Source organism: Protopterus annectens, chromosome 12.part0 (assembly GCF_019279795.1).
Source record: "Protopterus annectens isolate FY-2018-M chromosome 12.part0, PAN1.0, whole genome shotgun sequence".
NCBI classification, from domain to species: domain Eukaryota; kingdom Metazoa; phylum Chordata; order Ceratodontiformes; family Protopteridae; genus Protopterus; species Protopterus annectens.
Window position 1 is genome coordinate 1,497,057,442 of NC_056746.1, and position 22,938 is coordinate 1,497,080,379.

At 42.7% G+C, this 22,938-nt stretch overlaps 1 protein-coding gene across 2 annotated transcripts in view; it reads left to right on the forward strand.

Annotated features, from left to right (window-relative positions):
- Positions 1 to 22,938, forward strand: part of STXBP4 (syntaxin binding protein 4) — a 1,994,403-nt gene that overhangs the window by 1,115,641 nt on the left and 855,824 nt on the right. For both annotated transcript variants that reach the window (XM_044090468.1, XM_044090469.1), the window contains exon 12: positions 18,259 to 18,324. In XM_044090468.1, coding sequence (XP_043946403.1) covers positions 18,259 to 18,324 — 66 coding nt within the window. The remainder of the gene's footprint in view (positions 1 to 18,258; positions 18,325 to 22,938) is intronic.

Genomic DNA, 22,938 nt, shown 5'->3' on the forward strand with positions numbered 1-22,938 from the left:
AAATACAACAATCAATCTTGGATGTATGTATGTGTCAAATTTTAGGTTCTTATCTACACAGATGCGTAGCAGTTTAGTATGTATGACAAGTTTGATTTTTGTTTTGTTGGATAAGGTAAGTGAGAAGGAAGATGTTCATCGTGTTTCACTGTTGCAGTCATTACAGTTGGGTTATCCTGCTGGCAGGCTACCCGCAGTCGGCCTGAATTCCAAAGTCCTGGTTCGGCGTTGGTTGCTGATGCCTCTTCCCTGATGTCAGTGCGCCAGGGGTATAAAGATGCAGCCAACGCCATTTTCTTCAGTCTTTCTTGCCGTGCGGTGCCCGAAGCAAAAGCAGTTCGCAACTGCCGGTCGGCCGACTCCTGAGATTTTCAAAATCGAATTTCAGATCCGAAGTCTTCAAGAAAGCTAAGTACTCCATTGGGGAAACTTTTTTCTTGCTCCAGACCGATGTCAGAAAAAGTTAACAATTGTATTTCTTGTGGGAAGCAAATACCTCATAAGGATTTCCACTCTTACTGTATTCCTTGCCTAGGCCCTGACCACGACGTTGCTAGTTGTCGGTTTTGTGCTAGATTTAACCAATGCATTATTAAACGTCGGTACGATTTTGCTTTTCATTATTTTGGCAGAAGATTTAACTACATAATGCCGTAGGAACAACCAACGACTGGAATTAAAAAAAAATGCAAGGATAAAGACAAGGACAAGCATCCGAGGTCCAAAACCGACAACAAAGTCTCTTCTAGGCTAGTCGCTGGTTTGCCGGTCCTCAGCGAGGCGCTTTCGCAGTCCCTGACTCCCGCTACCTCAGAGCCACAGGCCGCCTCCGACTCCCACGTGGAGACAGCTAGGCCTCTGGATACTCAAGGTATTGGCCCTTCGGAAATTAACCCCTCAGATGGGTCCGGAGCCGCTGAGCAGGCATCGGCTTCTGAGGGTGTCTTCAGACCTACACAACTTTATATAAAGCCTACTTTAGCATCCAAGACAAAGTCTAAAACAGTTTTAAAGACAAGGAAACCAGTACAACATTCTCCAGGACAGGCTTTTATGCCTAAGAAACAGATGCTCAAAATGACCGAAGACCTAATTACTTTGATCAGGGGTTCCCATTCCCCCTCCTGATAAGTGACCTAGGCAAGACACTGAATATGATTCCTCTGATCAGGTTTCCATTTCGTCTGATTCCTCTTCTGATCAGGGATATTCTGTTCCTCCCTATGAGGATTCTGATGCTGAAGATTCTATTCCTTCAGCTTCTCCTCCTGAGGACTATTCTTTTGGGGAAACCCTGCATACCATGAGGGAGCATTTCCATTGGGAGAGCCAGGATTATTCCGATTCTAAGAAAAGACTTAGGGACTTTCTTGTACTTCCTCAGCACAGACCCCTTGCAATTCCCCCTGTTCTAGACATAGTAGATGATGTATTTTCAGAGTCCGGCCTGTCTCCAGACTCTTTACCTCCTGCCCCTGTTAAGCCGGACAGATACTACAGGGTCCCAGACTCCCATAAATTTCTTTATAAAAACCCTGCTGCTGACCCAGAAACTATCTCTCAGGGTCCCAAAGGGGTCAAGGCTGCTTCTGCCAAAAACCCTGTCCCTAAGACAGAGATTCTAGGGCTTTGGACAGATGGGGAAAAAAAGTTTACACTTCTGCTACCTTGGCTGTAAGGGCTTTAAATTGTCAGTTTCATATGCTCAAATATCAGCAATACTTAATGTCTTTGTTAAAACAAAACATGTTGACAAATTCTGAATGTTCTGAGAACAAAGATTTGCAGGATTTATTGCATGCAGCTGAACAAGTGGGAAAACATACTTTGCAATGTGGCTATGATTCATTGGAGGGCCTCATGCATGGCTGCTGTTACTGGTTCTGTTATTAGAAGGCATGCTTGGTTAAAGGAACAGAATCTGCCTGATCATGTTAAAGCAAAATTATTGGATGCTCCATTACAGCATGATACTTTGTTTGGTGTTAAGGCAGAGGAGGTGTTAAAGAAAATGGAGGATAAGGCAAAATCTATGCAGACAGTAAAGGATTTCTTACAGGTACAGCCACCCAGATTTAGTAGGAACTGGCCCTCTAAGAATTTGTCCTTTCCAGTGTCAGACAGACCACAAAGAGGCAGATTCAGATGCCCTAGAGGCAGGCAACAGCCCCAGGGCTCATACAGGCCCAAACAATAGGGTGCTTCTACCTCCAGAAGCGGAGAAGACACATCACAGCCTTATGGAAAAAAAGTCCCAATGACTTCCCTCTGCCAATGCCAAGCACTTATTTTTTGGCAGCACCCTTAGGGGGAAAGCTAGCACTTTTTTCACAAAACTGGCACAAGATCACCCAGGACAAATGGGTCTTAAATATAGTCTCTCAGGGTTACAGGTTCCACTTTCACACCCTTCCAAAGGCAAAAGGCATGCCAGACCTGCCACGCAATCAGTGGCAAGAGGCGCAAAAACAAGTTTCATCTCTCATAGACATGGGGGCTATTCAGCCAGTGCCACACCAAGAGCAGGGACAAGGATTTTACTCAAGACTTTTCTTAGTACCAAGAAAGGACAAAGCCTGGAGACCAATTCTGGACGTGTCTATTCTAAATACTTTTCTGGACGTCCCAAAATTCAAAATGTTGACTCTGCAGCAGCTTCTGCCCATGCTGGACACGAAGGCTTGGCTTGTAACTTTGGACCTGAAAGAGGCATACCTGCATGTCCCAATCAGACAATCTTGCAGAAGATACCTCAGATTCATAGCTGGCTCACTGCACTACCAATTCCCTGCACTGCCCTTTGGCTTATCTACTGCGCCCAGGGTCTTCACCAAATGCCTGGCTCCAGTAATTGCATTTTGCAGACAAAGAGGAATTCAAATATACCCCTACTTGGACGACTGCCTTATTCAAGCAAAGGACAAAGATATTCTACTACAGCATCTGGCATTTGTAAAAATATTACTAATTTGCCTATGGTACACTGTAAACAAAAAGAAATCAAAACTAGTACCCTCTCAAGAGATAATATTCCTGGGTGCAAGCTTAAATACAACTGCCCAGATGGCTTATCTCACGCAAGACAAACAAAGGCATCTGACTTCTTACTTCAAAGACATGGCAACAAAGACCCAGTTATCTGCAAAAAAAATTCTGCAGGCTCTGGGCTACATGGCATCCTGCATTCTACTAATTCCATATGCAAGACTGCATATGAGGAAACTACAATGGTATCTAAAAAGTGTTTGGACTCAACATTGTCACAGCCTGGAAACAGTAATTACTCTCATTCCATGCCTGCAACAGGAATTTCAATGGTGGGCACAGGCCTATCACCACAACAAGGGACAGCCAATCACCTTACCCACTGCCAGGCAAACACTAACAACAAATGCATCAGATTATGCCTGGGGGGGGGGGGGGGGAGTGCACATGGCAGGAAAATGTATTCAGGGCACATGGCCCACAGACCAAATGCATCTTCATATCAATCAAAAAGAGATGCTAGCTGTACAAAATGCCCTGACAGCCTTCAAGGACCTACTTCATCCAGGACAACCACTGATAAAGACGGACAATACTACAGTCATGTGGTACATAAACAAGCAAGGGGGCACACATTCCTACCCCCTCTGCAGGCAAGCCATGACTTTGTGGCACACAGCATTGACTTATCAAGTACATCTGCAAGCACAATACCTGCCAGGAAAGACAAATACTTTGGCAGACGAACTAAGCAGAAACCTCATGGATCCTCCCGAGTGGAAACTGGACCCACAAATATTCAACATAACAGGGAAATGGGGATGCCCAGACATAGATCTATTCACTTCCCCTCACAACTGCCAGCTACAGAGATTCTGCACTTGAACTTATCACAAGCAAGCATGGAAAGTGGATGCCCTTTCATTCAGCTGGAAAGCCCTTACAGTATATACCTTCCCTCCTCTGCCTCTCCTCTCCAAGGTACTCCTAAAGGTCAGACAAGAGAAGCCAAAAATTATACTGATTGCCCCAGACTGGCCACGCCAGCACTGGTACCCAATCCTAAAGAGCTTGTCTCAAGGCCCAGCCTGGACATTGCCTCTAATACCTCATTTGCTGACCCAACAGAACAATCAAATCCTGCACAGCCAACTCAGAACCCTAAATCTGGCTGCATGGCGGATAATGTAATCATTCAGTACACACCTCTCTCTAAAGCAGTTATGGATGTTATTTTGGAAGCCAGGAGGTCCAGCACCAGAAAATCTTTTGCAGAAAAATGGAAGAGATTCTGTGCTTGGAACCATGCGCAGGGAATTGACTCGCTTGAACCAAATATTCCTCAGATTTTGGATTTTGCAATACCTAACTGAGATGCTGGACAAAGGCCTATCCTCATCAATTAAGATCCATGCCTCTGCCATTTCAGCTCATTACAGTACGGAATCACCTAATGTTAAGTTGTCTACCTCGCTTTCATTCTTGCTGGTTGGGTTTGGAGCCGATCCTCGGCTCCGACTCGGCCATCTTCAAAAGCTCGAGAGCTGCTTACTGGCTCGAGGCCCCCCTATATCCCATGGTGCCTGGTGCTAGATACCCAAATCTCATTTGCTGCTTCTGCTACGAGGTTGCGTTTCCTGGCTCAGGTCAGATTTTTTCACTTTATTGATATATATTTAGAACTTTTTGTATATTATTAGTTAGAATACTTCATGTTCATACATAGTTGTAGTATCTGTAGGTATTTGTTAGTGTTTAATCCCCCCCTTGAAAACTCGTTTTCTTCTCTGAGAGTTTTCCCCTCCCTCCCCCACTCCCGTTTTCCTTTTTAAGGTAAGCCGTTTCAGTTCGAGGCTTATCCTTGTTTCCTTTTTTAAGGTAGTAAAATTTTTTCATTAGAAATTGTGGTAGTTGGTAGATCCGTTTAGCCTTTCTTATATTATAGAGTGAGTGTGTGCTGTTAGGGTGTGGTAACTTGTGTGGACTGTGTGTGTTTTTTTCTAGTTACCTACTTCCCTTTGTACTCTTTATTTGTATTTTGATTTTTCCTTTACAGGAATGTCTAAAGACACAAAAGTGTCTTGATTCAAGAAGTGTGACTCATGCTGTCAGAAAATGTCACTGACAGATGGTCACACTTCTTGTGTCTATTGCTTGGGCACCCTACACCTGCAAGACTCTTGTTCGGTGTGTCACGCCTTTAGTCCAAGAGTTCTGCAGGAGCGTAGGAATAAGCTTATCCTTAGGGGTTTGCTTAAACCTGAAGGATCACCGGCCAAGGCTCAGTCAGTGAAACCTTCCAAGCCATCGAAGCCGCCGGCTCCCAGTTCGGAGCCATCGTCGGGTGTGGCGTCTGCTTCAACTTCGGCTCTGGCTGGAACCGAAGTACCTATCTCCAAGCCAACTTCGTCTCCGACTGGAGCCGAAGTACCTATCTCCCAGTCAGCCCCGACTCTTCTGTCGGAACCATCAGGGAGTCAAAAACGCTCCAGATCACCATCCTTAGAGTCGACACATTCGGCTCCGGGGTCGCCCTTGTTGCAATCGGAGAGAAGTCATCGATCCCCCTCTTCTCGGTCATCTAGACTATCTGACCATGATTTGGAGAGAGTGGTGAGCAGGCTTTTAAAATCGCAGGCCCTGGCTAAAATCCTATCCAGCCCCCCTCATCAGGGTTTGGCTCTACCTGTCTCTGCAGTAGTTCCTCCTTCGACTCATCCCTTGAGCTCGGAGCCGGAGCATGCTGAGGCTGGGATCGTGGGACCTTCGGCACCGATACCTCCCCTTTCGGTTCCGTCGTCGGCTCTGATCTCTTTCATGGTGCCGTCCTTGGAGAGATCTGGGCGCCGGGACTCCCTCGTCGGCTCCGAGGGGGCGAGTGGCATCGCACCCTTGTCCGACCCCGTTCTCCCTCTTGGAGCTTTGGCACAGGTGAGTTCGGCTCCTACATCAGCTTCGGAGCTGTCTCTCTCGGTGCCCGGATGGATTCCGGTCTCTTTGGTGCCTTCTCCAGTATTGGGAAGAGGCGCCTTCAAGGTCATGAGGAGTGTGCTGGCATCTGAGTCAGCCTCACCGGCTCCTCTCCCCATGGTGCCTGCTCCTGCCTCTGCCCCTCCTCCAGACCCCAAGCGTGGGGAACAAGTGCTCTAGGACACCCCATTGGGTGTATCTTCCTATTCCGAGGCCTCCCCCGTTCATTCAGAGGAGCCCCCTCTAAAGAGGAAATGCAAGAGGAAGCATGTTGACTCCCCTGAGTCTGTCACTTCAAATACCGACTTGGAGGAGTCTGAGGGGTCCCTGAGATCCCCCTCTGAGGACGTCTCCTTCTCAGTTATTCTTGAGATTCTTAGGCAGAGGGGGAACTGGACTACCCTTAACCCTTCCGAGGATGAGTCGGTATTCCTGGACATGTTTGGATCCTGACCCTCCACCTCCTGGGTGTCTCCACCTTTCGATCCACTAATGTCTGTGGTGGCTCGAAAGGCGTGGTCAGCTCCAGACACAATGGAACCAACTCCCCGCAGGCCCAGAAAATTTATTATTGCCCCACAAGACAAGCAATTTCTGACCAAGGGTGTTCCCGTTGATGCCATGGTGGTAGCAGTGGCCACAAAAAAGGAGTTGGCTGAAACTTCTTCATCTGTCCATATCCCTAATAAGGAATCTAGGACGATGGACAGATATGGGAAGCGGATGTTTTCCTCAGGGACCTTCTCCATAAGGTCGCTGAACTATTTGTGCCACTTTACCCGCCTTCAAAGGGATCTCCTTAAAGAGCTAGGAGATACCCTTCAAGATCCATCAGCTGCGGGGACCCAGGCTAAGGTTGCCTCCCAGCTGGCGACTCTTAATTCGGTAGTAAACTCCTCCATGCGGCTCATCTCTTATGCAGCCGATGGCGCGAGTAGGGCCACAGGCACATCTGTGGCTTTGAGGAGGCACGCTTGGATGCGGTTATGCAACTTTGTGGAACCCTTCAGGACATCTTTGACCAACACCCCCTTTGATGGTTCTGCTCTGTTTGGACCACAGGTGAAGGATACCCTTAATAGGTGTGAACAGGAAGGCAAGACTCTCTCTGCTGTGGGAGTCCATTTTTCCACTCCTTCAAGACCATATCCCAAGGGTCAGAAGAGTGGGAAAATGTGGTTCCGGAAGCCCCAGGGAGCTGTGCCTGACACAAGTGGAGAGTTCCCCTCCAGGGGCAGAGGAGGGAACAACAATAGACACTGCCCTAGGGGCAGAGGGGGTCTGCAAAATCAGGGCCAAAGAGAATCTTTCTCTGACAAGCCCTTCCAGCATCCCTGAAATGCTGGCCGGCTGTCCACCTTCGGAGGCAGTCGGGGAAGATTATCGCTGTACCCAAAATCCTGGCAAAGTATAACACAAGACAAATGGGTGCTATCTATCATACCCGAAGGCTACAAAATCCCCTTCCTTTGCACTCCATACATTCCCAACAAATCCCTTCCAGATGTTCCACGCAATCTAAGGGATCAAGCAGTTCAAGAAATTTCAAAACTGCTAAGAAAAAGAGCCATCCAGTCAATCCCAGCAGACCAGCAAGGATCCGGAATTTACTCAAGGTTCTTTTTGGTACCAAAAAAGACAGGGGACTGGAGACCCATTCTGGATCTCAGCAGACTAAACAGGTCTGTTCAAAGAACGAAGTTCCGGATGGTCACGCTACAGTCCATTTTACCCTTTCTGGGTCAGACCAATTGGATGTGCTCCATAGATCTTCAGGACGCGCACTACCATATCAAAATGGACAGACACTCCAGAAGATTCATCCGCTTCCGGCTGGGAGCCAGTCATTATCAGTTCAGAGCTCTGCCCTTTGGTCTCACCACAGCCCCAAGGGTGTTCACCAAATGTTTGGCAGTAGTTACCACTTACCTGAGATGGCAAGGATTCCAGGTGTTTCCATATTTAGACGACTGGCTCCTTACTGCAACCACCAGGCATCACCTGCTGCGAGCCAGAGACTACACCATCCAAACTTGCTCCAAACTAGGCATCACAATAAACTTCGAAAAGTCTGCATTGTTGCCTTGTCAATCTATCACCTTTATAGGCGCAAACTTAAATACAAAGGATATGTCAGCGAAACTTCCAGTAGACAGAGTGTTAGACATTCTACGACATGTGCAGGTCTTATTAGGATGCAAACAAATTCAGGCCAGATTTGTCCTAAGAACAGTGGGTCTCATGGCAGCGGCTATCATACTAGTCCCCCTTGCACGTTTTCACATGAGGATTCTTCAGTGGATGCTGTTCACACAATGGTCCTTCCAGCAACTCCCAGTGTCTCACATGATAATGATCACAGAGTCATGCAAAAATCAACTTGTTTGGTGGATGGTTTCCCCATCATTACACCAGGGCAGACCATTTGTTCTTCCTCCTCCAGTAGCTACAGTGACCACGGATGCCTCCCTGATCGGGTGTGAGGGGGGCATTTTCAGGGCAGAACAGTCCAAGGCACTTGGCAGCCTCACAAGTACCATCTGCATATCAGCGTCTTGGAGATGAGGGCCGTGCTTTTAGCATTGCAAGCTCTTCAGAACTCTCTTCCCACCGGGACCATTGCAATTCAAACAGACAATATGTCAGTAGTATGGTACATCAGCAAGCAGGGTGGAACCAAGTCATACCCCTTATGTTGAGAAGCACTCGGACTTTGGCAGTGGGCGATCTCTTCCCAACAGTTTCTGATAGCAGCACACATCCCTGGGAAGTCCAACGTTATAACAGACAGGCTGAGCAGAGCAATTCTCATGCCTCATGAGTGGTCTGTCAATCAGACTGTGGCGGACAAAATCTTCCGCAAATGGGGTCAGCCTTGCTGCGACCTTTTTGCCACCCCCTTCAACAGCAAGTGCGACAATTTCTTCTCTCTCCTCCCTCTTCCCGGACACTTCCCCAGAGACGCTCTAGTTCACGATTGGCCTCAGGGACTTCTTTATGCATTCCCGTTTCCCCTGATTCCCAAACTAATACAGAAAGCTACCACATCAGGATGCAAGATGATCCTCATTGCCCCTTATTGGCCTCGACAAATTTGGTTCCTGTTCCTGCATCATCAGCTTCTGGAGCAGTCCTGGACCTTGGACCCACTTCCAGTCCTCCTGATCCATCAATCGGGCAGGCGACACCGATCTCTTCAATCTCTCCAGTTCACTGCTTGGTTGCACCACTTCCGACCTTAGCCAGGCTTCCGAACATCTCCCACTCGGTGCGTGAAATCATCTTATCCTCGCATAAGTCTACCACTAGAAAAACTTATGCTAGTAAGTGGAAACGTTTTTCCTTATGGGCAGAGACCAGGAACATAGATCCCTTTTTAGCCCCTGTGCACCATATTTTAGAATTTCTAGCAGAACTTTTTCGAGCTGGATTCTCTTCTGCCACGATTAGAGTTCAACTAGCTGCAATTTCAAACTTTCATACGGGTCTAGCTGATACAAGCATCATGTCCCATAAGCTTTGTAAAGCCTTTCTTAAAGGGACCACTCTACTCAGGCCCCCAGTAAGAGATCCCCCGCCTCCGTGGGATCTGAATTTGATTTTAGCTTCCCTGATACTGTCCCCCTTTGAACCGGCAGCTTCTTGTTCTTTGAAGTTTCTTTCTTGGAAAACCCTTCTTCTGTTTGCAATTACGTCAGCTAGAAGAGTTTCTGAACTTCAGGCTCTCTGTGTACGTCCTCCTTACCTAGTTTTTCATAATGATAGAGTTTCTCTTCTGACTAACCCTTCCTTTCTTCCAAAGGTTGCTTCTGATAATAATTTGAATCAGTCCATTGACCTACCTGTGTTTTTTCCAAATTATTCCAACAAAGCGGAATTCAAATTACATCAGTTGGACGTTCATAGACAATTACGCTTTTACTTGCATAGAACCAAGCAAATCAGAAAATCAGACCAGTTGTTCCTGTCCTCTGCTGAGGGTAAACAAGGTATACCGGTGTTGAAAGTAACCTTATCTTGGTAGTTGACATCTATTATTACATTTATATATCAGTTAAGGAGTAAAGAGCTTCCTGCTAAACCAAAAGGTCACTCCACTAGAGCTCTAGCTACTTCAGTGGCCTTTCAGGCAAGATTGCCAATGGAAACTATTTGTGCGGCAGCTACATGGGCCAATCCTCATACCTTCATTTCAAATTATAAGCTGGATGTGGCCTCCAGGAGCAGAGCTGATTTTGGTTCCACTGGTCTGAAGAGTTTGTTCTGATGAGCCACCCAGGATTGAGGTGCTAGGGACGCTGTCCCAACCAGCAAGAATGAAGGTGAGATAGACAACTTAACATTAAGAAGTTATGTACCTACCATAACGTTCTATGTTAGTTGTCTTCTTCTCGCCTTCTTTCTTGCGTCCCACCCTCCATCCCCCTATCCTAGTAGACAGAGAAGAGTTCCTTATGTTTTTTTTTATCACTGGCTGAGTCTTCTTTGGCTATTACTTCTCACTATCAGTCTCTCCAGTAGGTTCATGCATCCTACCACAGTTTACTGTATTATTATTATTATTATTATTATTATTATTATTATTATTATTATTATTATTATTATGTCTGTAGTTAGGTTTTCCAAATGAGATCTGGGCATCTAGTGCCAGGCATCATGGGATATAGGGGGGGCCTCGAGCCAGTAAGCAGCTCTCGAGCTTTTGAAGATGGCCGAGTCGGAGCCAAGAATCTGCTCCGAACCCAACCAGCAAGAAAGAAGGCGAGAAGAAGTCAACTAGCATGTAACGTTATGGTAGGTACATAACTTCTTATTTTTTCTCATCCACTGCTAAGACAGTTTCTCAGAGGGGCCAAAAACATAAGACCTCCAAGGAGAGCTCCAATTCCTACATGGGACCTCAATTTTGTCTTGGAAAAGCTCACTTTGCCTCCTGTTGAGCCTGCCAATACAGCAGAGATAAAATACTTGTCATGGAAAACCGCTGTTCTCCTAGCAATAACTTCAGCAAGAAGAGTCTCAGAGTTACAGGCACTAATGGCTGTGGAACTTTTTATTATTTTCCATCAGGACAGGGTTTCTCTAAGGACAAACCCGACATTTATGCCTAAGGTAGTGTCCAGCATGGCTCTTAACCAAACCCTACATTTGCCAACCTTTTATCCAAACCCACAGAATAAGGGGGAGAGAGACTTCTGCATACTTTGGACATAGACAGCTACGCTTTTATTTGGACAAGACTAAAGCCTTCAGAAAGACTGAGCAACTCTTAGTGGCATATGCTGCAGGTTCCCAAGGAAAAGCCATTTCAAAACAGACTATTCCAAAATGGATAGGCCACTGCATTCGTTTCTGCTATTCACAACATGGAAATCAGTGCCCAAGGGCATTAGGCCACATTCTACCAGAGCAGCAGCCACTTCAGCAGCCATCCTCAGAGGAGTACCAACCAAGGATATTTTGGAGGCTGCAACATGGACTTCAGTGCACACTTTTACAAAGCACTACCATTTACCTCTCTACTCTAAATCCAGAGTAGGCTTTGCCACTGCAGTTCTAAGGGCCTCATAGCCACTCCAAACTCTATTTAGGCCCAGCTGCCCAACCTCAGCTTTGGGATTCAACCCAAGTGTAATGACTGCAACAGTGAAACACGATGAACATAGTACAGTTGTGTACCCACCATAAATGTAGATGTTTGAGTATATTCACTGTTGCAGTCCAGGTTACCCTCCCACCATCCCCCTTTTTTCTTTGCTGGGACTCATCTGTACCTATCTGTTCTATACAACCTATGTGGTGTATTTGCTTGTAGTTGAAGGTTATGTGCATGCTTTTTTATGATCATAATTTTTACAGCCTACCCTTTTGGGGGCACCTGACATCTGGGGCAAGAAAAACTGAAGAAAATGGCGTTGGCTGCATCTTTTATACCCCTGGCACACTGACGTCAGGGAAGAGGCGACAGCAACTGACGCCACACCAGGACTTTGGAATTCAGGCCGACTGCGGGTAGCCTGCCAGCAGGATAACCCAAGTGTAATGACTGCAACAGTGAATACACTCGAACATCTACATTTATGGTAGGCACACAACTGTACTTTTTGCTGATTGCAAGCTGTTAATGGAGTAACTAGGAATAGTTTGGATTTACTTGGGTTATGCAATAGCTAGGCAGATGTCAGCCAGGTTTCCATAGAAGAGAAGGACTCCTAGGTAACTTCTTTCTAGTTTGGTGATGTTTTTGTGTTGCAGATAACTGTGGTGTCTTATGTATACTGTACTAGGGATGCAGTTTTACAGGCTTTATGTAGGTCATTGATGAAGAAGTTAAAGAATAGGTTCCAAGACTGATCCTTGTGAAACACCAGTTGGGTGGGGAGGAAGGATGAGATGCCTTTTTGGCACTGGACCACTTAACCTCTAGTTTGTAGGTAGCTACAAAACCATAATGTAGCAGTGGCGTTGATTCCTGGGTTATGAAGTTTTTGAAGGAGAACAGTGTGAGACTGTGCAAAGGTGTTGGATAAATTAAGGAAGAGTGCAGGCACTAGATTTCTGTCATTCCTGTTGGTGTCTACTGTATTTGTGAAATTAAGTAAAGCACTAGAGGTATTGTGTGCTGAGATGAAGAAAGGAGGTTATTTTATGTGAGGTGATATAAGAGCTGTGACTGGATGCATTTTTCAAGTTTTTGATAGAGGGGAAAGGATGGAAATGGGCCTGGAGTTGGAGAGTTTAGGTCCTGTTTTGTGGAGGGGAAGAAAGTGGCTTTTTTTCCCAGAAGGTAGGGACATATGCTTCACTGATAGAGCAATTTATTATAATTGAGATAGGGTAGTCTGTTGCTTCTGGAGCCATCTTAAGGTATTTGCCAAGTATGTTGTCAGGGGCTAAGATTGCAGGTTTCAATTTAAGTGATATATTTTTTTTTATGAAGGTAGCGAGGACTGGTTGGAAGGAGAGGTTAAGAAGAGGAATGGTTGGTGGTGCTGTTGTGTGGTTGTTGGTATGAGGGGAATTTTGAAGTAGTGATGAGACTGATTGAATGCAATGAAAGGTGAAAGCATCCACACAGTTGGTGCAGTTGTTGGTGTTAAGTCTCTCACTCTATTCTCTTACAGGTGGCTGAGTGTGGGGCCAGGATTGAGCAGCTGGTTTATAGAAAATAAGAATGTTTTGAAATTGTTGTAGTTTTTATGTTTCGGGTCAGTATTCATGTTTTTTATTTAACTTAATTTGAGTTTTAGTTTGGTTTCTGAGTTCTCTGAATTTTTGGAGATTTGTTAGTGTTTTATTGGATAGATATCTATTCCAGGCTCTATCTTTAGGTCTCATAATGTGTTTTGTATTTCAGGACAACAAAAGGTAGGTTTGGCCCAAACTCCCTTTTTTCTGAGAGGGGCAAGTTCATTCAGGATGCTCAAGAAAGTAGAATTAAAAAGAGCTACTGTGTCATCCAGTCAAATATATTTCAAAGCATGGTTTTGAAAGTTAGTGTGCTTTCTTATTACATAGGTAGGGAGATGGTCATTTAGGGTATATGGAAGGATACCTGAGCTAAAGATTTTATAAAACATAGAGGTAAGAATCCAGTCAATTAATGCTCCCTTAGTGTTGTTTTTATTATAACATGTGGGAGTGGTGATTGATTTATTGATCAGTTAGGTGAGTCAGAGGAGAGAGGGAGAGAGAGAGAGAGAGAGAAAAACAATCAATATTAAAATCGCCAAGTATGCATTTTTCTCGGGAGATGTTGGATGAGACCCAACAAAAGAAGTTCTCTGCAATAAAGAGATTATTACCAGGTAGAAAATAAGCACCTATGATGGATAATATCTTGTTTTGGTTGAGTTTGAGGGTAGATATGAGAATTTCTGCCTTACTAAATTGTGGAAGATTTAGTGGTGAAGGGGTGCACTGCAGATAATTTTTGTATAGCATTGTGACTCCACCAGCCATGTTTATTTTGACTGTCTGCTCTTGGTATATTACAGTTCAGGGGTAGAAAGTTCAGGGGTAGAATTTCATTAGCTTATGTTTCTCTTTTTTCATCCAGGTTTCAGTTTTATACTGAAAGTATTCAGTACTATATCTGGAGCATGTAGGTTAAGCCAGGCATGGAACTGTGGTATTTTGTTAGAGATGCTTTTAATGTTCATGTGTATAATGTTAAGAGAAGATGTTATGTTGTATTGTAGGGGTGTGGTTTGTGAGAGTTGCATAATTAAAGGTTTGCAGGAATGTAACATTTTATTGAATGAGAAATGTTTTTTCTGATTAAGAGATACATTCAGGTGGTTTGGCTGTATAATAGCTATACCAGTCAGTCTGTATTATGCTAACTGGGGAGAAATAGTCAAGTAATGGGACACTGGCATTCCTGAGGAGGGCTGAGGGGCCCCAGTCTGTTATCCTGCGTAGGGCCCCAATTGGCCATGATCCAGCTCTCCTCACTTTGCTCAGGCCTACTTCTTTCTTCTTATTTCTTAAAAAAAATGGTGTGCTCCATTCCAGTTTAAATGTGCATACATCATCCTGCAGATGCACATACAGATGCTACTAAGGATGCACTCTTTGTGCACCCTAAAAGAAGAAATGTAACACATGCAGAGTGTTTTTTTAAAGCAGAAATCTAAGTTTGTGCTCCCCCCCCTCCCAAGCCTGTGGACCCCAGGCAACTGCCTATGTCACCTAGTGCTTGATCCAGCTCTAATAGTGAGGGTGAACAAAGTGGGCTGAGTTGATCAGGTAGTTCAGTGAAAGTTACTCCCCCCACAGCTGAATTTCTCACAAAAAAGAATCTGTGTGGTGGAATGTTTAAGGGTTACAAAGGCAATGTATGGAGTTTGTACTTGTATGACTGTATTTTAGGCTTTGAATGAACTTAGTTTTAAACCTAGGCCAAATCAAATGTGATGATATGTAGCACCTGAGTACTGGCCTATGACAGATCACCAAAGTTACTCCTGGCCAAACCAACCATCATAGTCTTTTCTTTCTGCCTTGAAACTTATGCTATGACATCCCTTCTTCAATGTCATCAGGTTTTTCTGCACAGAATCTGTTATTATTAATATACTGTAAATGTCAAGCATTCACTCACACAGTCTATGTATTTATTTATTAGTGTGTGTGAACGTCAGGTATTCCTTCACACAATCTATTACTACACATTAGGTGAACATTATGTATTCCTTCAGTCTGTCTAGAGTGTCAGGTGTCCTTTCACATAATCTGATTATTAGTATGTGTAAGCATCAAGCATCAGGTGTTTCCCACAGTTTATTTATTAGTAGTGTATTGTATATCATTATGGGGCTCCATCCTACAGCGCAATGCTGGTAGTCTATTACCGCATGTTTGATCTGACTGTTGTACCTATTGGCTGTTTGGATTCTATGATGCTTTTCCACTGCATCAGTTCACAAATTCCTTGTTATTGTTCTGTCTGTTTCCTTCTCAAAAAGGAAGTACATACCACATGTAATGTGACATTACATGTATGCAGAGTGTTTTTCAGATTTACACTTTGGGTGCCAAAGTTTGAATGAAACTAGCTTGAACCAGTTCATGTAAAGAATTTTTATGGCTGGTTGAATTGTTCAGCTTAACATATCTAGAGGTCTCGCACAAACGATAAAAAACATGCACACACACACACACACACACACACACACACACACACACACACACACACACACACACACACACACACACACCTCTGTGAATTTTATTTAGAAGTAGTGTAGAGGAGCAATACAGTAATGTGCTTATCTGAAAACGTACATTTTATAGTGCCTGTTAATCTTATAGACTGATACTCCATTGTAATGTATAAAGTTAAGACATAAATTCAAAGCTGATCATTTCTTTATTTAATAAAATGGTAGTTGTGAAACTGATCAGTATAATCATGTTGTTGAAATACTGGACAGTTAATGTTATGGCTTTATAAAGTATTTTAACAATATGGTGATAATTTAAAACTGTTTTAGTTATCCATGCTAATGACTATTGAGTCTGTATGCAGAACATTCCTAAATGTTTTTAATCTAGTAAAGGCTGTCTTGCAGTATTCATTCTATATATCTTTTTTTTCTTGAGTGTCATGCTTCTAATGTTATTCTTATGCAACTCGTATGTTATTGTTATAGGCAGTGGTTAACTGGGACATGGCAGGCCTTTCAAAGATTCACCTCATTTCCATTGAATGTACAAAAATTATTCCAAGTTCATGCAGGCTTCAGATATTTAGATCGCCAGTTTGCAGATGCAGCAAACGTGGAACTTTCTAAACTCACTATTTGAGATAGTGAGTTCAAAATGCATTTAAAAACTATGAACTGATCAGGTTCCAGTGATTTTTTTGAAAAAGACAAGCAATTTAACCCCACTCTATATTTAATACCTTTGTTGACATGGTTGGCTATTTTGCTATGGGACTGCCCCACTCATGGAACCCCTGGGGGAATTTGGGAGGAATTAGTGCAACAGAAATGCACAGTACTTCCCCAGACTAGAAGTCAGGTAAGAATTGTTGCAATACTCTGTTATCACGCCAAACATTGGCTGAATATAAACATTGTCATCATCAACTGCTAGTGTCCCATATATAAAGTATTGTGTCAGCTGTCATCAACTCTGTTGGTTCACTGCCATTCTCATACCATCTTTGACAGTCATTCTACTGTTGCACATCTTCTCTTATCCAAGCCATGCATCTCTTGGCTGGACATTTTCATCTCCTCTTCATCGATCTTGTCGTTCTGTCAAATCTGCTGTACCAAATCATCCTGTCCTTTGCTGTACAAGTGTCAGAACTACTGTAGTCTGTTCTCCTTGACCTCTGCTTTCAGGCTGCTTTGGCTTCATTTCTGATGGTCCTCATTTTTTGTCCCACAGTATACATCCTACAGCTCTTCACATTCTTGTCTCCTTCACTTCAGGCTTTCTCAGCTGCTCTACCTTCTCTGCCAGGCACTGTGGCATTCAGACACTCTGTTTGCACCACTATTTTATATATCTTATTTTTCAGCTTTTTGTCATTCTTCTGTCAAACTCTATCATTAACACTTTGTAACAGTTGGCTATAGCACCTCTGATTCTGTGGTTTAACTCCTCATTGAGTTTTCCCTTTTCTTCGTCCATACCTTTCAACCAGCCAAACTGAATTATGTATGGAGGGAGCTGTTTATGTAGTGCATTTTCAAAGATAGTAATTATTGAAGTGTTGTTTATTTGAAAGTGAGTAAGTTAGTATTGGAATAAGTGCTGTTTGTTTATAAGCTGTAAATCTAGAAAAATGCTTTTTTGAATTTTAGGTAAGAAAGAAATTTTCTGTGAAGTCCAAAATGTTAGCTGAGTACTGGTTTACATTAGAGTGATTTCAAGAGAGTACTCACTAAATGGGTTTCAAAAACCTTGCTTTTTTATTTGCCTTTTTCCTGACTTTCCTGGATAATGTCTTGTGCTACTTTGCCTCAGTCAATAAAGTGTCATAATTTCTACACTGCCTTTGCATACAGCTTAATGATTTTTGTGGCGTACAGATTTATCTAACCCATTCTGTATCCTCACTGCAGAGAGACATGCGTGAATGGGCGTACCTTCGTTGAAGGTTGTGCGTCAGAGCTGGCAACTCGGTACATAAAAATCAACTGCCAATCATTAGCGGACCGGAGTTCCACTGTGGCGACTCCTAACTGGGAAAAGCTGAAAGACACAATAACAACAACAACAGTTGTGGGTGAGAGCCAGATCACTGAAAAGTGTTATAACTACTTGCTGATATTTCTCCCTTGTGGCTTTGACTTGATTCCACTTGGACTCTTGCATAACTGGTCATAAGATGTAAGCTGAAGAGGAAAGTTAAGGTGGAGACATTTTACTGCTTAAAAATAGCCACGTCTAAATGTCCAGCACAACAGTAGCCATTACATTTAGCAAAGAATTTTAGCATGGCATAGTGTAGTCATGTTAGTGAACATTTTCTCCTGCCTATGAAGGTTCTTATAGAACAGTAGAAGACTAGGGTGGTGTAGGAAGCCATGGCTAGGAATCACACTGCTTTAGCTTTAAAAGAGCAGCTGCAGTACTACACAGCCATGAATTAGGTAGGAGGCATGAACGCAGAAAAGGACTGATGGACTTTTAGTGCAGGCTGTTGGCAGTAACCTCGTAGGTGTCCCTTTCGTGTTAAGACACTAAACAAGAAAGTAGTTCAGATATAGTTTGATAACCTTGTCATCCATGTTTATTGCTAGAAACTTTGTAATTTTTATATGTTTTGACTCTTGCTAGGAAGAACTGGCTAATTCGGACTGCAGAACCAAACAGTTGTCAGAGGAGCTGCAGTGTGTCCAGCAGGTAACTCTTTCATTCTCTGCATATTTGAGTTTGGCTGGGTGTGTTGTGCTGTTTATACAGTGACTATATAAAATGTCAAAAACCACTAGAGTGAGTCCCGAAATGTGGAGACTGAATGGTTGACAGACTGTGGACGTACGTATACTAAGTTAGAGATACCATTTCTTGGAATAGTCCCTTTTTTCAGAGATAGGGTGATCTCGGAGTTGGTATGTATAAGCTTGATGTGTTTGGCTTGCACCACACATGGGGGTTGTAGGGGAGTTTGCCCCACTACAAAAAGAAGTTTTAAGGAGAATGATTTTTAGAAAATCGCTGTTCTCCTTTGTTGTTGGTCTTTATTTTTCACAGCTTTTTGAGTGCCGACATATCAATAGGGCACCATTTTACATAAATCACATGAAGTAAGTCAGACAGTGAGATGGCGTTAGACAACACCCTGGGATTTATCATGATTATCATCATGTAGGGTGTCTGTTTATATTATTCTAGGCAGATATGGAGTCATTGTTAACTGGTTAGGCTACACCAAACCCACAAGTGATCTGACTCCATACATGAGCCAGAAAATTTTTTTAAAAATGTTAGAAAGGAAAGTGGTACCCTTGAGCATTTTACCACCACAGTATCTGTGGATATTTCATTGTTTTTTCCCACTGGTATCATTTTCTCATCAAGGATTCAGTGCATTACTTGCTAACTAGAATGGTTATTTTCTACCGTACAATAGATTTTCTTTAAAATATGTAGTCTTATCTTTTTAAATACCTCAGTTCTATTATTTGGGGTTATTTAGTGATCCTGTTATGACTGCTCTCAACTTGCGATCTCACAGTCCTGACAAATCTTGCTGACATACTGCACACAACACTGAACATGGTACCACGTATGAGGGTTATTAGTCTGTTTGCTCTGTCAGTGACAGCGTGGCACAAACGTCTTTGGACACTACAGTTTTTCTGCAGGCATATATTTCCAGCTACAATATTTAGCATGACAAGAAAATATTGATTGGCTATGTGCTTGCACTGATTTGATGAAGTACCCCTTTTTAAATATCTGTTTGAGCTTACTGCAAGTTTTGTTATGATGACAAGCTGAAATATTTAAAATGTCAGGCTAGCTAGAGCTTCCTGTAGTGGGGTTATTAGAGACTTTGCAATGGTATAAAAACATTTCTTGTAGTCTGATTGACTGGACAAAAATGTAAACACATTTACTAATGTTTAAGTTACAACTTTAGTTAATGAGATAGGGATCATAGACTGATCACAGTGGTCTGTAAAAATGCCCCCTACATTTTTCAACAGAGTGACCCATAACCAATGCTGCTTAAGCCCTTCCTTTTTCTGTTTCTTTACGAATGACAACAATACATATGTTTGTTTGCATTCTGTGACTGCATGTGGCTGTTTCATTTTGGACACTGCATGATTGCTTGGTATTTAATACATGCTGCAGTTTATCATGTTGTGTACACAAATAACACTATGATACTGGTAATGAGACTCTGGTAAGCAGGAAGATTTCAGAAGGCAGCTGTTGAGAAGGTTAGTCCTGTATTCGAGAGTGCAAGGGGAAAAAGATTACTGTACATAAGCTTAGTAATTTTATTTTTTTTTATTTCTTGTTTTACATCCCTGGGATTCAGAAGGGATTGCTGTGAGTAGTGAGCCCTAACATTAGAGGCCAACCACTGTCAGTAACCCTTTCTGATTCAAATATGAGCCCACAGCAGTGATTTTACTTGGTTGGAAGAATCACTGTGATGGGCTGTCCCAACAGCCATACTATAGTACAATTTGGCATTCCAGGGAAATGGCTAATGGTAGTTACACATGTACTCTACCATGAAATGCCTGTGGGAAGGGATTTATGCTACTGACAAATTCAGAGAATCACACAGCTGTGTAAATTAGTGCAGCCAGTTGTGATATGTAACATGGCCAAAATGATGCTTTCCCTCCCTCCATTGTAGTTAAAGGGAAAGACCGCATTGCAATTAAATGTAGGGAATTTCAATGGATAAGCAGTGGTGGCTGTGTCTCAGTATATGTATGATTGTCTGCATGTATGTGGGACAGTGGCTGAGGAGGGTTCCTATGCAAATGCAGTCTATTAGCCACCAGCAGTAATTTCTTCCAAAAAGTGCTGTTTATCACTGGTGGGTATCACAGGCAACTCAGAGATGATAATGAGGTTTTCTTTATTGCACCTAAACATATCCTTGAATCATATATCATTGGACTGTGTAAACTACGCTTGGCTATACTAAGTTTACATGGTCACAGTCCTTGTCTCTGATTCACAGTGCATGTTTTCCTTCAGTATATATGCATTACTGTTCCCGTTACTTTTTGTTACAGATAGTGCCAAAGCAGATTTGCGTCTTCATATTTACGACATAAAGTCTTATTTCTGGATTTATTTGCTGCCTTTGCTAATTCACAATTATGTATTCATTCCTTTGTGCCATGAACCTAAGAAATTATAGCAAATGGAATGTAAAGTTAAACACATTTTCCCTAAGGATCTTTCTACGGTCTCAGTGTTAGTAAACCATGCTTAGATAATTGCTTCAACCACTGGACTTGATGTGTTCTTTTCTCATTCAATGCCTCACTGTAATTTTCTCAACCAAGGAGGAGCTATGAATCCCAACTTTTAAAGTAGTTAAAAGAAGTCTCCACATATGTGAGGAACAGGTGGTCTTTTGGCTTTGTGGGACTGCCTAGTAGTTTTGTTTGAGGCTTGTGTGTGTGTGTGTGTGTGTGTGTGTGTGTGTGTGTGTGTGTGTGTGTGTGTGTGTGTGTGTGTGTGTATATGTGTATATATATATATATATATATATATATATATATATATATATATTTTGCAAGTGAAACTAACTTATTTCAATGTGAAAGATGTTGTCTAGCTGTCTTTTTCCTTTCAGAATGCTAAAGAATAAGATAAGTTCAAAAAGCATTTGTGCTTCTTGTCTATTTTGCTTAGAACAGAAAACACGTTGTACAGTGTGTGACTGTATCTTTTATTTTAATCTTGCACAAATCTGATATGCAATAATTTTAAATGTAAACAACTAGATGCAGCAGCAGTATACTGTGTTTATGTTCAGGTGCCATTAGCTTGCGCGACGTAAGTCTGGAATTAACACTAATGGAAGATGAAATGCACCTTTTGATGTTAGCACTTCAAAGAAAGGCAGCCATCTTAAATTAGTATACTTGCTCAACATATTGATGTATCATTTACAGGGAATTGATGAATAATTTTTGAAATAATCTTTGTAAGTTTATTAGCTGGCTGCTGTACAGATGAAAAGTATTAACTACACATACTGCAATTTCAGAAAAAAAACGAGTCAGAAGTCTGTATTGAGTGTGAGTAGTAGAATCTAAATGAGGAAGAGGAGGTGCCAATACAGTCTTAGTAAACAAAGTGCATTTAAAATGTAACAGATAATGTTGTTGATTTGGTGAGTGACAGCCATCAACAGTGCAACACAAACATGTTGCATGCATGCTTTGTGTATAGCTTGTGAAACCTGGAGATGGAGACAGCCAACGAATTGAAGACAGCACTTGGAGAGGTAGGTTTGCAGGCAAACAAAACCTGGAAGTGTACCTTCTGTTCATCAGTATCACCATTTGTCCCTTCTTCCCTGAATGTTGCCTTAAGTTTTTTGACTGTTTCTGTCACAGGGATTTACAAACTTTACAACTGTCTGTGTGAAGCTTCCTTGCTGCATCTTGCAGCATCAGTGTCTGCAATTCATCAGGCCGGTTGACAAAGTATTTATCTGCTTGCAGCCTTCCAAAAATGCTACTGTGTTTGGTAGAAAACAGTATTTCAACACATCTTTAAATGGCATTTGTCATACAGTGTGTGACATGTGTAGTTTTGTAGACATATGTAGCATGATTAAAATTTTAATATTACAGCCCCTACTGTTTAGTCTAGGTGCATTTGAGAGGTACAGAATCCCCACCACAACTACTAATACACATACACACACTTAATGGTACATCAAGCACAGAACCCTACTCATCTGATCATGCTGAGGCCCTGTCACCCATTCACACATGCACACACACATACACACACACACACACACACACACACACACACACACACACACACACACACACACACACACACACACCTGCTCTGTCTATACCCTAATTAACTCCCATACTGCAACCACCAATGCCGACACACACACACACACACACACACACACACACACACACACATATACATACATACATACATACACTGAGACCCCTCATACCCTGCATACACTCACACAGACAGCCAGGCACATGTACAGAGAAATGCTTGCTTCTTTGTAGTGTTTAAGGTTAGATTAGTGTGATTTTTCTACTGAGTGTGTGTTCTTAAATTTTAGTGTTAGTATAGTTTATTAAGTTAGTTACTTAAAGATAATTCGTAGTTCAAATTTATATACACTGTTAATACTGTTTTATCTTCTCAGGTGAATTGGTTTCAAGAAGTGTTCCTCCTGTGGGCATAAAATACTCCCTCAAGACCCACATTTAGTGTGTCTAGTGTTTGGGGCCTTCCTGCTTGCAGAATTCATATTCCATTTTT